We start from the raw sequence: 13,153 nt of genomic DNA, 5'->3' as shown, positions 1-13,153 counted from the left end.
AAAATATGAATGAAGATTCCAACTAAGAGAGTGGTAGGGACGCACCCACGCGGTTCTCTTTATTGCAAAATAAAATTATAAAACAAAAAATCTTGGAGGATATTTAATTATTATGCAAAAATCTTAGCACATAAAATAAGATTTCATAAGTTTAAAGAATCACGGTTCACTTGGGACCAATGGTTTTTTTGTCATGTATTTTCCCCTGCCGAAAGGTATTTGTCATTTTCAGCCGCCCAAATATTTGTTTTCTTTATTCACATTAATATATTATTCAACCACCGTTATCTCTAGAGTGGTTTAGTTTGAACCAAGCATGAGCCAACTAATGAGAAAAAAATTATCCGCACCACATATTTATACTAAGTTAACAATGAATTAAACTAATATATATTACTTACCCGTAATGAGTGATAAATGTTGATACATGACTTTTTGTTTTGTGGTTTCCTTGTCAGTGTCCCATACCCATTTTGAGGGACAACTAATTCAAGTTTGCGCTGTGAAATCTCACTTACCACCTAGCGGGAACGTTTGGTTAATGATGGAGTGCTTACCACCCAGCAGAACGTTTGGTTAATGATGGAGTATTTATCACCCACCGGAATGTTTAGTTAATGATGAAGTACTTACTAACAACTGGAACGTTTAGTTAATAATACCACCCACCAAAATGTTTGGTTAATATGGAGTACTTACCACCAGTGGCGGACCCAGGATTTTTACTAAGCGGGTTCAATATATGAAAAAAATAGAGTGGACAAAAACATTCAAATGGGAGGTAGAGATATTATTTTGCGGTAGACCCTCGGCACAAGGACAAGCAATTTAAATCAATGCAAAAAATAAAAAACGGAAGCAAATAAGTCATGATAGAGCAATCTAAAAAGATGTGTGCAGTTCACCAAGTTGTATTGTATTTTCAGGTAACAAACTCCATCAAGGACTAAAAAAGTAAAAATGACATACCATTCTAATAAAGCTTATGAGCAGCAGATTCTTCCTTCCTTGTTTGTCCATCAAATAGGATGCCTCCATTATAGTTGAACCAGCTGGCTTTGGGGCACGATCATTAGTTGGAGCCTTTTCCTGGTTGCAAGTAGTCTGAGAATTGTTAGCAGGCTCTCCACTTCCAAACAGATAGCTATAGAAAGTTACGGGGAATTCCAAATTCTTGACCATAAGATTGATAGTAGTACCAAAATAAAGTTTGATTAATTAAAATATATTATTACAATTGTACTCTACGAGTTTTCATTTTTTGAAACCAATTCATAATACTTTCATCAGAAACGGTCTTAAATAAATTTTTTTCTACATAAGGCACCATACAACCGCTCATGAAGTCGTCATCCATTCGATTTCGCAATTCACTCTTTATCAACTTCATCGCCGAAAAAGCTCTTTCAACTGTAGCGGTGGCGACCGGTAGGAGCAATGCAAATTTTACAAGGCGAAACACAAAGGGATAATTTAAATGTTTCTTTGCCTTAACTAGCTCTTTAGAAAGATCACCAAGACCTTTCAAGTTGGAGAACCTTTCATCAACATCACGGACATCAACGATATAAGTCTCAAGCTGATTTTTAAGAGTAACCATTATATCTTCACCAAAATCATCAGGATATAATTCAGCCATTCTCAATATTTTATTGATGTCAAAACTAGAAAATGAGTCAACTGGATTCAAGCAAGCAACTCCAATAAGCAAATCCGTTCTCTCCTCATTAAAACGATCATTGAGTTCTTGAAGTTGCCAATCAATAATCTTAAAAAATATATCGACATGATAGTGATGTGAGAAAGTATGCTCCGCAACTTTACGTCGAGATCTTCCAAAATTAATATAGAACTCATCAAAATTAGGTATCAAGATATCATACTTGACACAAAATGCGGACACATTCTCGATAAGTGGATCCCATCCTTCCTCTCTCAGATCTTGCAATCGTTTCTTTGCTACTTTAACAAGTAACATGGCATTTGCAATATCTTGTTCTTTCTTTTGTAAGGATTCATTAAGCTCATTTGTAATCGCCAAAATATCTCTCATTAAGTGCAATATGAATGCGATTTCAAATGTTTGACAAACTCTAAGATATCCTGTTGCCTTACAACTATCTTCAACACATTCGGAATCAACAACAATAGTATCAAGAACATCAGTAATAGAGCCAAACATACTAATGAAGTTCTTAAATGATTTGTAGTGTGAACCCCAACGAGTATCAGCAGCTCTAGCAAGACCAAGCTCTTGATTCAAGCCCTTACCAGTTTCAACCTCGCCCATATCTAGTGCCTCTTGAACTTTTTCTGCTTGAGATTCTCGAAGTTCATCCATGCGTTTAAAAGAACCTCCTACTACATTTAAGACATTAGAAACCAACAATACAAGTTCTCCAACTGGAAGACATTTTTTAGATACCCCGACAAGAGTCAATTGAAGTTGATGAGCAAAACAATGAATCGCATGAGCTGATCTACTTTCCTGTTGAATCAAAATTTTAAGGCCACTTAGACGCCCTTGCATATTGCTTGCTCCATCATAGCATTGTCCACGTATATTAGATAAACTCAAAGAATGTTGAGCAAGGTAGTTAACAATTGCTTCCTTTAAACATAGAGCACTAGTATTACGAACATGAACAATCCCAATAAAGCGTTCTACCACAGATCCCCATCTATCAACATATCGCAAAACAATTGCCATTTGCTCCTTACGTGACACATCACAAGATTCGTCAACTAGCAATGAGAAATAGTCACCATTTAGATCCTCCATAATAGCTTTAATTGTTTCCAACTTACATGCGGTGATAATATCTTTTTGAATTTTATGAGAAGTCAACTGATTGTTTTTTGGAGCCTTCTTCAACACAAGATCACTAATTTTATCACATCACTTCGAATACCATGAAAGAATTTCAAGAAAGTTACCCTTGTTTAATGATGATTCATCTTCACGATGTCCACGAAATGCCAATCCTTGATTCAAGAGGAGTCTTACCACCTCAATTGAAGCCTTTAAACGAATTTTGTGCTCAAGCTTAGCTTTATTATCCGGCTTTACAAACGCAACTTGAATTGACTGTTCTTGTCGCATTAGATCTTCACACTTCTTTTTTGCTTGGTTGTGATCACTGTTCAACTCACCACCGTGCGTATCTAATCTTTTCTTTTTGTGCCAACTCTTGAACCCTATACTTGAAAATGCTTCGCCTCCACCTTGATGAATGCTTTCATCTTTAAATAAATAACAACACAAACAATAAGCAGCATCTTCTACCACACTATACTCCAACCAATCATGATATTTTTTATACCATTTACGATTAAAACGACGTTTATATCCGTAAAAATCTGTTTGAGGAAACCTAGGAAGTCGAGGTTGATGAGGACCCCTTTGGATATATGCTCGTCTAATCTCATCACGTTCATCTGGATGATAGTCCAGAATGGGTATTCTTTTATTTGGATCTGTTGGTAGAGAATCCAAATCTACTCCTTGCTTTTGTTTTTTAGGAGAATGATGATTTTCTTCTAACTGGTTCAAGTTTTCTTCCACACGAGGAACATTTTGAGCGGATGAACTTGGTTGTGAAAACTTGGAGGATACCGTAGAGAAATATCTCTTCATTGGACTTTGAAACTGGATTACAAAATTAAAATTCTAATTCGAAGTTAGAACAATAATATAACAGAATAGAGAAGGCAGCAACAAAAAGCTAAGACATAGGAAAAAGGTTCATTATCATTAACTCTTCTATTCTATTATAGAGTTTTATTATAACTGTAGAAAAAATGGCATCATGCTTGAGAACTATTTTATTATGAAAACCTTGTTTTCATTCTACCTATTCCTTCCATTACATGCTTATATTTATCATCCAAAATCCCAAAATCACAAAATCAATTTTCTTCAATTTTAAGTGGTAGGGTTTTTCTCAAGGGAAGAAATCAAAAACAGCCACAATAATTTTATTTATATGGAAGTACAGAGTAAAGGACAAAGAGGCGAACTTGATCGATGCTTGGTGTTGTGTTGATGCAAGAGTCGAACTTTTGGATTGAGATTTGGGTCCTTTTTGTATTTTAATTCTATTATATTATATTAGAAATTGAAAAAAAATAAAAGGAAAAGGAGTAAGCTGTAAGGGACGATTGCTGCTGTGCTCAGTGGATGACATAATATTATTACTTGTGTGGTTAAATTAGCACAGTAGGTTTTGACTGGTGGAATTTTAATTTTAAATGACTAAAAGATAAAAAAAGGTCTCTGATTTGTATGGAAGTACAGAGTAAAGGACAAAGAGGCGAACTTGATCGATGCTTGGTGTTGTGTGATGCAAGAGTCGAACTTTTGGATTGAGATTTGGGTCCTTTTTGTATTTTAATTCTATTATATTATATTAGAAATTGAAAAAAAATAAAAGGAAAAGGAGTAAGCTGTAAGGGACGATTGAAGTGGATGACATAATATTATTACTTGTGTGGTTAAATTAGCACAGTAGGTTTTGACTGGTGGAATTTTAATTTTAAATGACTAAAAGATAAAAAAGGTCTCTGATTTGTTGTAGTTGGGTTTCGAACTCGGGACCATTCAGAAATTTTTGAACCCACTTGCCACTGCGCTGAGCACTGTAGTTGGTTGAAGTGGAGTCAAATATTAAATATATCATTCTATTGTTTCACAAACTGAATAAATATACATATATATACACTGTAATTTTTTGACAAGTGGGTTCATATGAATCCACTTGAGACCATGTGGGTCCGCCCCTGCTTACCACCCCCACCAGGACGTTTGGTGGTACAAATACATAACTATTTGTTCTAGCTTCTTAGTTTTCTCACCAAATTCATATAATCAACTCTAATTTATCTAAAATTGATATTTTGTTTATTGATATCTGTTTTTAATATTCAAAATCGAATATTCGTTCAACTTCTATTCAAAATTTTTGTTCACATTGCCAAGTCAACAAATTCCCAAGTCACACAAATAGAGTTTAATGTATGGGCTCAAAAAAGAGTACACAAAAATCACCTTCGACTGACAGGTCGACAAAGCCAGCTATAACGTTAAACAAAGTTCAGCAAGTCGGCGCAAATATTGCACAATTTTTATTCAAAGACATTATTATTGAGAGTAGGGACTGTTTGGAAGTTGGCAAATTAAATGCTAACATGTGATATTTTACAATGAAAAAAAGATGAACTCTTAAAAGTGTAACCCTCTAGAACAGGGAGCTACACACCCACACCCAAAAAAGGCCAACTTCTTGACAACTAAAATAGGAATAAGTCTATCCAACCCTATCAACTTGTAAGTACATGGGCATCCATTCCTTTTTTTTTTAGGATAATTGTTATGTCCGGGTGAGCTAGCGCGCACTTCGATCGAGGTATTTACTACCTCCCACCTGCGCAGATGTTGGATATCTCTGTCCATCAAGACTTGGACAAACGGGAAAAGATCACCTAACGTTTTTACTTTCGCTGAAATTTGAACATGAAACTTCATAATTCTCCACCCACTTCATTGATTACAAAGCCATATTTGGGCATTCCATAATCTAATTCCACCCATTCCCATCTAAAACCAAGATGAAGTAGGTTTAGAGGAAAAAGAGTGTAGGTATCATGTGAGAAACAATATACAAGCATGCCTTACATGGAATATGCTATCCATGCCAACCATAACCTAACATGGATAAGTGAAAACACAGGAAACTTTGGAGTGATTATTTCATCCTATATATCTAAGTTAGTTAGTGGACAGAGTTATCTAATATTTTAGTAACAACTACAAATATTTTACTTTATAAAATAGTCGAGGTGCGTGTAAGATAACTTGAATATATAACTTGAACTAACTTGAACGACAAAGTTATAAAAAGTTAAAAACAGTAGAGGATTTTAAAGGATGGAAATAGACAAACAAAGAAAGGGACAACCGCAACAACCCCGTAATAAGAACCGACTATCAATTAAAATTTGTGTACTTGTTACAAGCTGGAAATTTAGAATCTTCATATGCAATGACCATATTACCACTATCCCTTATCATTGACAGTTTGATGTTAAAGTGACCGAGATTGTCCTACTTGTAAAGCCCCACTGCCCCACACAGCTAGTATTATTTAACAGGAATGTAAAAGAGAAGCAAATCTAAATAATGCATAGGTTAAATGATTATTCAACAAGAAATGGAGACATAAACAACTGCGCCTCAATCTCAACAAATAAAATGAAAATTTTATTGATAGAATGGTTGAGCAAAAACATAAGTATCAATAACATCATCATATTCATCCTTCTCTTTCACTAACCCCATAACTACCCACCATAACATCCAATTTCACCCCTCCTTGGCCTCCAATGGTTTTGTATATATGATTATATATATACATGTTTAAGATACTCATCTAATGCCAGCAGCCAGCCACTTCTTTTCTCTCTAAATGTTCAGCTAAAATGGCCATAAAAATCAATTTTACAATGTTCGCTATTTTCTCCTCACAATAGAAGTTTATACTAGGGAAGAACAGCCTAATGTTTTAAAAAGAAAATGATTTGAAAAGGAAAAAAATGGAAGAGATTAATGGAGATGGGAAGAAGTTGGAACCAAGACAGCAATGAGGAATGAATGAATAAATTAAAATGGAAAAAAGGAGACTAAACTAAATCCCTCCTAAGGCTGCTGGCTTTTTAGCTGAATTGGCTCCTTAATGAGATTATTTGTAGTAGCTCAATTTTGTCACAGGTAATGGCGCTGAATTCCGGGTGACTGGAATGGCCAGGGACAATAGGCTAAGAACCACGATTACGTTGCAATCAATGCACTTAAACACTGTAATGCCTCACCGACGATTCTAACACCTCTTGACTTGGGCAGATCATCTCCTTCACGCGGCTTCCCCTTTTGTATATCTTAAATGTCGGTACAATTCTAACATTCTCTGCACTAGCAATTGCTGGGCTCTCTTCCACATCCACCTTCAACAGAAAAGAGGAAATCAATACTAGGGGTAATTACATTTTTGGACCGCTCAAAAGAATAATAGCCAGCAAATGTATAGGTGTTGTATAAGTACATATAATAGTACATGCTGTATTGTATAAACATAATAAACATAATCAGTGTCTATGTTTTGTTTATTTTGGCTAGCACCCATAATTAATTTCGGCCGACGGGACAAAAATGAAAAAAGCCCATGAATATAAGGTTTCTTCATAAGTATGCTGAGCATATAAGATAATCAGAAATTGCCCCATCAAGAAACGACAAAACATTGCTAAAATTGTTTACCTTGAGAAAATTTATAGAAGGATGTTTGGTGCTTAAAGTGTCTAAGAAAGGGGATATCTGCTTGCATTGTAGGTTAGATGCTGCTTTAAAATGGACCACAGATGCACCTGCAATTTCCAATATAATCTATGAGTTGCAGAAAAAGACTAATGAATGTCAAGCTATAAGGCAGGAAAACATACAAGGTGATGAAATCGCAGCTCGGAACTGCTCGAGACCAGAAACCAATTCCACCTCTCCACCAAATTTCATATTGTGAACGTCTTCACCACGTGATTTCTTTAATGCAACTTGGGCATGGAATAACGACTCAGCAACCTCATTATCATATGGAAGCTCTTTCTTCAAAACCTCATAATCTCTAACAGCTTCAGCCCATCTTTCCAGCTATAATAATAAAAAATTTAAAAAAAAAACTTAACTCAACGGCAGGAACAAGCAAGTGATACTAGAATAAAAGATTTTACTATGGGATGTTACCTTGGTGTTTGAGGCAGCCCTTCGAAGAAGGGCTTTAGTGTAATTTGGCTGGAAACTGAGAGCTCGATTGCAGTCATCCACGGATCTTTGCCACTGCCCAAGTTTATACCAGCAAGCTGCTCGATTGCAGTAGAGAACTGAATTTGAAGAATCACGCCGGAGACCTTCCCCATAAGCAGCACATGCTTCAGTGTACCTTTCCGATTTAAATAGTTCATTGCCGCGAGCACGAGCCCGTCCGACCAACCTGACATTGTTGAGAAAAACTGATACTTCAATATTTCGAGGCTCAATCTGTCCAGCTCTCTCGACTGCACTGACTGCATTTTCAAACCTGCAAATATTCAAGATCCAATTTCTCATACTCCCGCACAGCCTTTTAAAAACTGAGCAAATCATTCTGAACTGACCTTCCTAGAGCCAGGTCAATCTGAGCTTGCACAAAGAACACGTATGCCTCTGAAAGCATCCCAAAATTTTTTGACTGGAATGAACCGGTAGATAGTTCATGCTTTCGAGTAATTGATAGGCACGATTCTGCATCCTCTACTTGATGTAGCTTCAGAAGAGCTTCTGCTCTACATGCAAATATCTGTAAATTCAATTTCAGTAATTCAGTATCAGCATTTAACTTTGGGTCTTTTTAATTTTTGGCCCGACGGCTGGAATTAATAACGGGCCAGCCAAAATATACAGAACCTATACACAGATTCTGTATATTTATACTTAATATACAAAACCTATATATTTGCTGGCTATTATTTTTTTGAGCGGTCCAAGAATGTAATTATCCCTTTAACACTCTCATGCAGCACTTTCTTTTACAATGTGTGGAACCACTAGGATTGCTTTACCTGAGGAGATGCATCTGCTCCAGAAGCAATGGCTGCACTGGCTTCTCTTAACGTGCTTGTCCAATCACCGACTCTACGTGCATCAGTGCACTTGCCAATATGTTTTTCCACTGCTTGCAACTTATGCAACTCAACTTGATCTGGCTGATGCCCTTGGAAACATATGTGAGCTCTGGCTTTCTCAACCTGTCCGAAACTACAAGCCTTACAATAATTAGATTGCTTACATCACAATGCAAAATAAGCAAGGTGAATTCTAAGAACCTAATTCAGATAAGGACACGGCATGATGCTGAAAGAAAGTGTGTAACTGGGAATTCTTGAAGAATATTAATGTTTAACGATAGAATTGTTAGGGGAAAGACATAAGCTTGAACTAGGATGATGCTGCCAATGATTAATAAAGATGATCAACAAATCACATCGTAAGCGACTGCAGCAATCGCAATAATAATTGAACAACACGGTGTTTTGACCGGCTAAGAATGGGGAAAAAACAGTATTGAGAGAGGTAAAATAACAGGAAAAAAGACGGAAGGACAGCCTTATGAGAAATGGGCTGTCCTGTGAAAAATGGGCAAACATAGGGAATAAGTAACAGTGAAAAAGAAAAAAAGGCAAACATAGAGCATAAGTAACAGTAATATAGCCAGAACAATCCAAAAGAGGCCAAACCATCAAATCCAGATCAGCTAAATCAGGCTAGATCTAGTAAATATGAAGGTGCATTCCCCCTTGGCACAAATGAAGATCAAAATCATCAAAGTTCATGAATTTTCAACATCTCATATGGTAAATCACACACAGATTATTCACACAATGCCAAGATTCATGTTAACCAATAACCAAAACATACATAAACATTCTAAAAATCAAGTCTTAATTACTAAACTTACCTCAGTAACAAAGATTATTCTCACACAGATTATTCACACATTGGCAAGATTCATGCTAATCAACAACCAAAACACACATAAAGATTCTAAAAATCGAGACTTCATACTTAACTTACCAAAGTAACAAAGATTATTCACACATTGGCAAGATTCATGCTAATCAACAACCAAAACACACATAAAGATTCTAAAAATCGAGACTTCATACTTAACTTACCAAAGTAACAAAGATTATTCACACATTGCCAAGATTCATGCTAATCAAAAACCAAAACACACATAAACATTCTAAAAAACAAGACTTTATACTTAACTTACCTAAGTAACAAAGATTATGAACACATTGCCAAGATTCACCATAATCAATAACCAAAAACACACATATAAGATTCTAAAAATCAAGACTTTATACTTAAATTACCTAAGTAACAAAGATTATGCACACATTGCCAAGATTCATGATAAACAATAACCAAAACACACACAAAGATTCTAAAAATCAAGACTTTATTACTTAACTTACCTAAGTAACAAAGATTATTCACACATTTCCAAGATTCATGATAATCAACAACCAAAAACACACATAAACATACTAAAAATCAAGACTTTATTACTTAAACTCACCTAAGTAACAAAGATCCTAATCGATGATGTGCTCTTACATACGACGGATCCAACCTAATCGCTTCTTGACATTCCCTCATCGCCTCCGATAACCTCTTTAAACCGATCAACGCCGCTGCCCGGTTACAATGATAAGCAGCATTTCCCTTACAAATAACTATAGCTTTATCATATAGATTCAAAGCCTCTAAAAAACATCCCTTTTTATAACTCTCATTACCTAATCTCTTCAACTCCTCTGGATCACTACTATTATTCACCGTGTGGGCCCCACCCAAATCAACCCCAACACCCGACCCAACTTGTTTCTGACCCGACCCGCCCCGCATTATACTACCATGCCCGTAATAACCCGTACCCGAACCCAAAACATCAGTCTTCGTCGACTTACTAGCCATGCCCGTTTTCAAAATCTTTCCCGACGGGCAGATATTACCGGTGGGCAGTGCATTTAACTGAGGTGAGTTTACTGAGCTACCCCCACTGGAATAAGACCGCGCGTGGCCTGGCTTAAACCCACGCGCCGCTTTAGGTGAGCTTTCAACTGACCCGGAAAGTTCACCGGAATGACTTGAATCGGATTTTTTCGGACCCAAATGAGAAGTATTATTCCGACCCGAAACCGATCCAGATGAACTAGAACTACTACTTGTAGTAGGTCCATTTCGTAAAGGTGAAACAGGCGAACCAAGATCGAGCTCTCGAAAATCAGGTTTGTTAATTTCGAGTACATTTTTATCTTCAACGCAAGTCAATGATGAGTTTCGTAAACGATCAGTTAAACCGTTTATTTCCAACATGGGTCTTCCAAAATCAGACATTATTTTTTTTTGTTTAATATAATGTGAAGGTTTCAGTATAATGAACTGAGACTCAAGAAAGGATATGAAGAAGACATGTAAAGAAAGAAGGGAAAAGAGATGGGGATCTTGTGATATAAAAAGGAAGAAGTAAAGAATGAATGCTGAGTATAAGGAAGAAAGAGAAATGAGTTTTTATTTTATTTATATTTACTGAGAGAAGAAGAAAAGAAAAGTTTTTTTTTTTTCGGTGGGGGAGATTAATTAATTAAGGCAAGAAGGATTTGTTGGTGGTTCATGATCATCATCATCAACATCATTTATCATATATATATATTCATCTTCCTTCACGAGACAACCTTGCTTTGTCTCTCTACTTCTTTCTATCTTCTCTTTTTCTTTTTTGGTTGCTTATGGTATCCGTATTAAAATTTGATTATATTCGAATTTATATTTGGTAAGGTGTATTTCTAAAAAATTTCATATTTAAGACTCGAACCGAGATCTCTGATCAGGGGTGGAGCTAAAAGTGTGAAGCTTTTGCTCAAACAGTATATATGTGTTAAGAAATTTATTTACTATATATAAGTATTGAATGTAGAACTTAGTTATTATCACTTGAAATAGTTGTTCTAAAATTCAGAACGCATAAAATTGAAATTCTGGCTCTACCTCTATTTCTGATTAAGAGAAGAGCAGTTTCATCCGCTACACAACGTCCTCGTCATTTTCTTCTATCTTCTCATTTCTCTCTCCCCCATTAACTCTTGTTCTTGACCCCTCTTTTTCTTCAATAATTTACTACTCCTTGTTTTGTTTTGTTTTGTTTTTCTTTTTTTAAAAATAAAAAGAAAAATTAATGCGTCTCCTTATATTCCTAACCCCTCAACTTCTCCACTCATTCTTCTCCCTTTCTCCTTTTTTTCTTTATCTTCTTTTTCCTCTTTTATCTTAAATTATTGTTCAAGTACACTTATTCGATTAGTTCGAGTTTATACTGAGTAAGTTAGTTAAGAAGTCAAAGTTTTTCCTATTTAAAAGTGCTCTATTATTGGGATTCGAATCTAATACTTATGGTTAAGGGCAAATAAATCCTAATAATTTTTTATTTTATATAGTATATATAAGGTATTGTGCAAAAAGAGAATAATACTACTCCGAACATAAGTATTAAAGTTTTCGTCCAAAATCCAACTTTGGAGCCGTTTGGACATGATTTCATCCCATGAGATGAAATCATGTTTGGACATGCAATTTGGATTTCTTAAGTTATAGTTTTCTTATAAACATAAAAACCCCACAAGTTGTGAAAACCATAAAAAAAATTCCAATTCTTATACAATCTTACTAAATGAGTAAATCATAGTTCATAATAAAATTAATTCGCTACTAGAAGACCTTTCTAAAAAATACAACATCAATTGATCAAACTTTAGTTCAATAAAAAAGAAAAATTTAACATGAATAATAATGTAACTACTCTTTAATATAATCCTCCCACATGGTACGAACAATATATCTACCAACTTATGGGTCTTTTTTACAAAATATAAACGTATGGGTCAAATTTTACATTTATATTTTTTGAAATCATGATTTCAAATCCCAAATCATGCATTTTTGGATGATTTGAGATTTCATCTCATGAGATGAAATCAGAGATGAAATTGCATGTCCAAACGCTGATTTCGCATGTCCAAACGGCTACTTAGTTTTTTAACTCTCTGAAAATTTTAAATTCAAAATTTAGAAGCTAGGCCAAAAGTATGATATGTTTATAGGTAAATCTATTTAATCTATGTAGTCAAACTTTTTGATTTCTCAAATAAATAAATAAATTGACGTGAAAATAGTAATAATATCATATAAAATAAGGTAGGGAAAGTATTACTTAGACAATAATTTTTTTTTCTTACTATGATTTCTATGAAAAATTAAATAACTATTTGCAATCTTTTCAAATGTTTTTATACTATTTTCATGTAGTAGGAGCGTATTATTCATGTATTCCCTATATTCATTGATATCAGCACGAAAAATTGATCAGTTGACTCATAATTCTACTGTATCGTTAATTTTTGGGCAAAATCATAGTTATTAAAAAGTAGTAATTCCAAAGAAAAAAAAAACAATTACTCCATATGGTAACTTTCTTCTTCTACGGTAAGTTGGTAACTCGTGAAT

The 13,153-nt window shown here is 35.0% G+C and overlaps 3 protein-coding genes across 3 annotated transcripts; all 3 read right to left on the bottom strand.

The window, feature by feature from the left end:
- Nucleotides 1–867: 867 nt before the first annotated feature.
- On the bottom strand, nucleotides 868–2,782 carry LOC132619379 (uncharacterized). Its single transcript, XM_060334305.1, has 3 exons — nucleotides 1,236–2,782; nucleotides 970–1,144; nucleotides 868–882 (listed from the first exon to the last, which is right to left on the bottom strand). Exons 1-3 carry the CDS (start codon nucleotides 2,780–2,782, stop codon nucleotides 868–870), a joined length of 1,737 nt encoding a protein of 578 aa, XP_060190288.1.
- Nucleotides 2,783–2,899: 117 nt separating this feature from the next.
- On the bottom strand, nucleotides 2,900–3,637 carry LOC132619378 (uncharacterized). Its single transcript, XM_060334304.1, has one exon. It carries the CDS (start codon nucleotides 3,635–3,637, stop codon nucleotides 2,900–2,902), a length of 738 nt encoding a protein of 245 aa, XP_060190287.1.
- A 2,601-nt stretch (nucleotides 3,638–6,238) lies between these two features.
- LOC132616963 (TPR repeat-containing thioredoxin TTL1-like) lies at nucleotides 6,239–11,341 on the bottom strand. Its single transcript, XM_060331769.1, has 7 exons — nucleotides 10,170–11,341; nucleotides 8,647–8,842; nucleotides 8,203–8,384; nucleotides 7,793–8,126; nucleotides 7,495–7,699; nucleotides 7,313–7,419; nucleotides 6,239–6,999 (listed from the first exon to the last, which is right to left on the bottom strand). Exons 1-7 carry the CDS (start codon nucleotides 10,988–10,990, stop codon nucleotides 6,847–6,849), a joined length of 1,998 nt encoding a protein of 665 aa, XP_060187752.1. The 5' UTR covers nucleotides 10,991–11,341; the 3' UTR covers nucleotides 6,239–6,846.
- Between the last annotated feature and the right edge of the window lie 1,812 nt (nucleotides 11,342–13,153).

Source organism: Lycium barbarum, chromosome 11, assembly GCF_019175385.1.
Source record: "Lycium barbarum isolate Lr01 chromosome 11, ASM1917538v2, whole genome shotgun sequence".
Taxonomy (NCBI): Eukaryota; Viridiplantae; Streptophyta; class Magnoliopsida; order Solanales; family Solanaceae; genus Lycium; species Lycium barbarum.
Note: the sequence above shows the minus strand (reverse complement) of the source record. Positions and strands in the feature narration are given on the sequence as shown.

Bases quoted from the DNA above. Each gene is read 5' to 3' on its own strand.
- LOC132619379 (XM_060334305.1), bottom strand. From the start codon at position 2,782: ATGGAGGATCTAAATGGTGACTATTTCTCATTGCTAGTTGACGAATCT. The intron at 1,145-1,235 runs GTAATAATATAT...AACTTTCTATAG, and splicing joins AAAACTCGTAGAGTACAATT to CTATCTGTTTGGAAGTGGAG.
- LOC132619378 (XM_060334304.1), bottom strand. From the start codon at position 3,637: ATGAAGAGATATTTCTCTACGGTATCCTCCAAGTTTTCACAACCAAGT.
- LOC132616963 (XM_060331769.1), bottom strand. From the start codon at position 10,990: ATGTCTGATTTTGGAAGACCCATGTTGGAAATAAACGGTTTAACTGAT. The intron at 8,843-10,169 runs GTGAGTTTAAGT...TAAGGCTTGTAG, and splicing joins TTAGGATCTTTGTTACTTAG to TTTCGGACAGGTTGAGAAAG. The intron at 7,420-7,494 runs GTATGTTTTCCT...TGGAAATTGCAG, and splicing joins AGCTGCGATTTCATCACCTT to GTGCATCTGTGGTCCATTTT.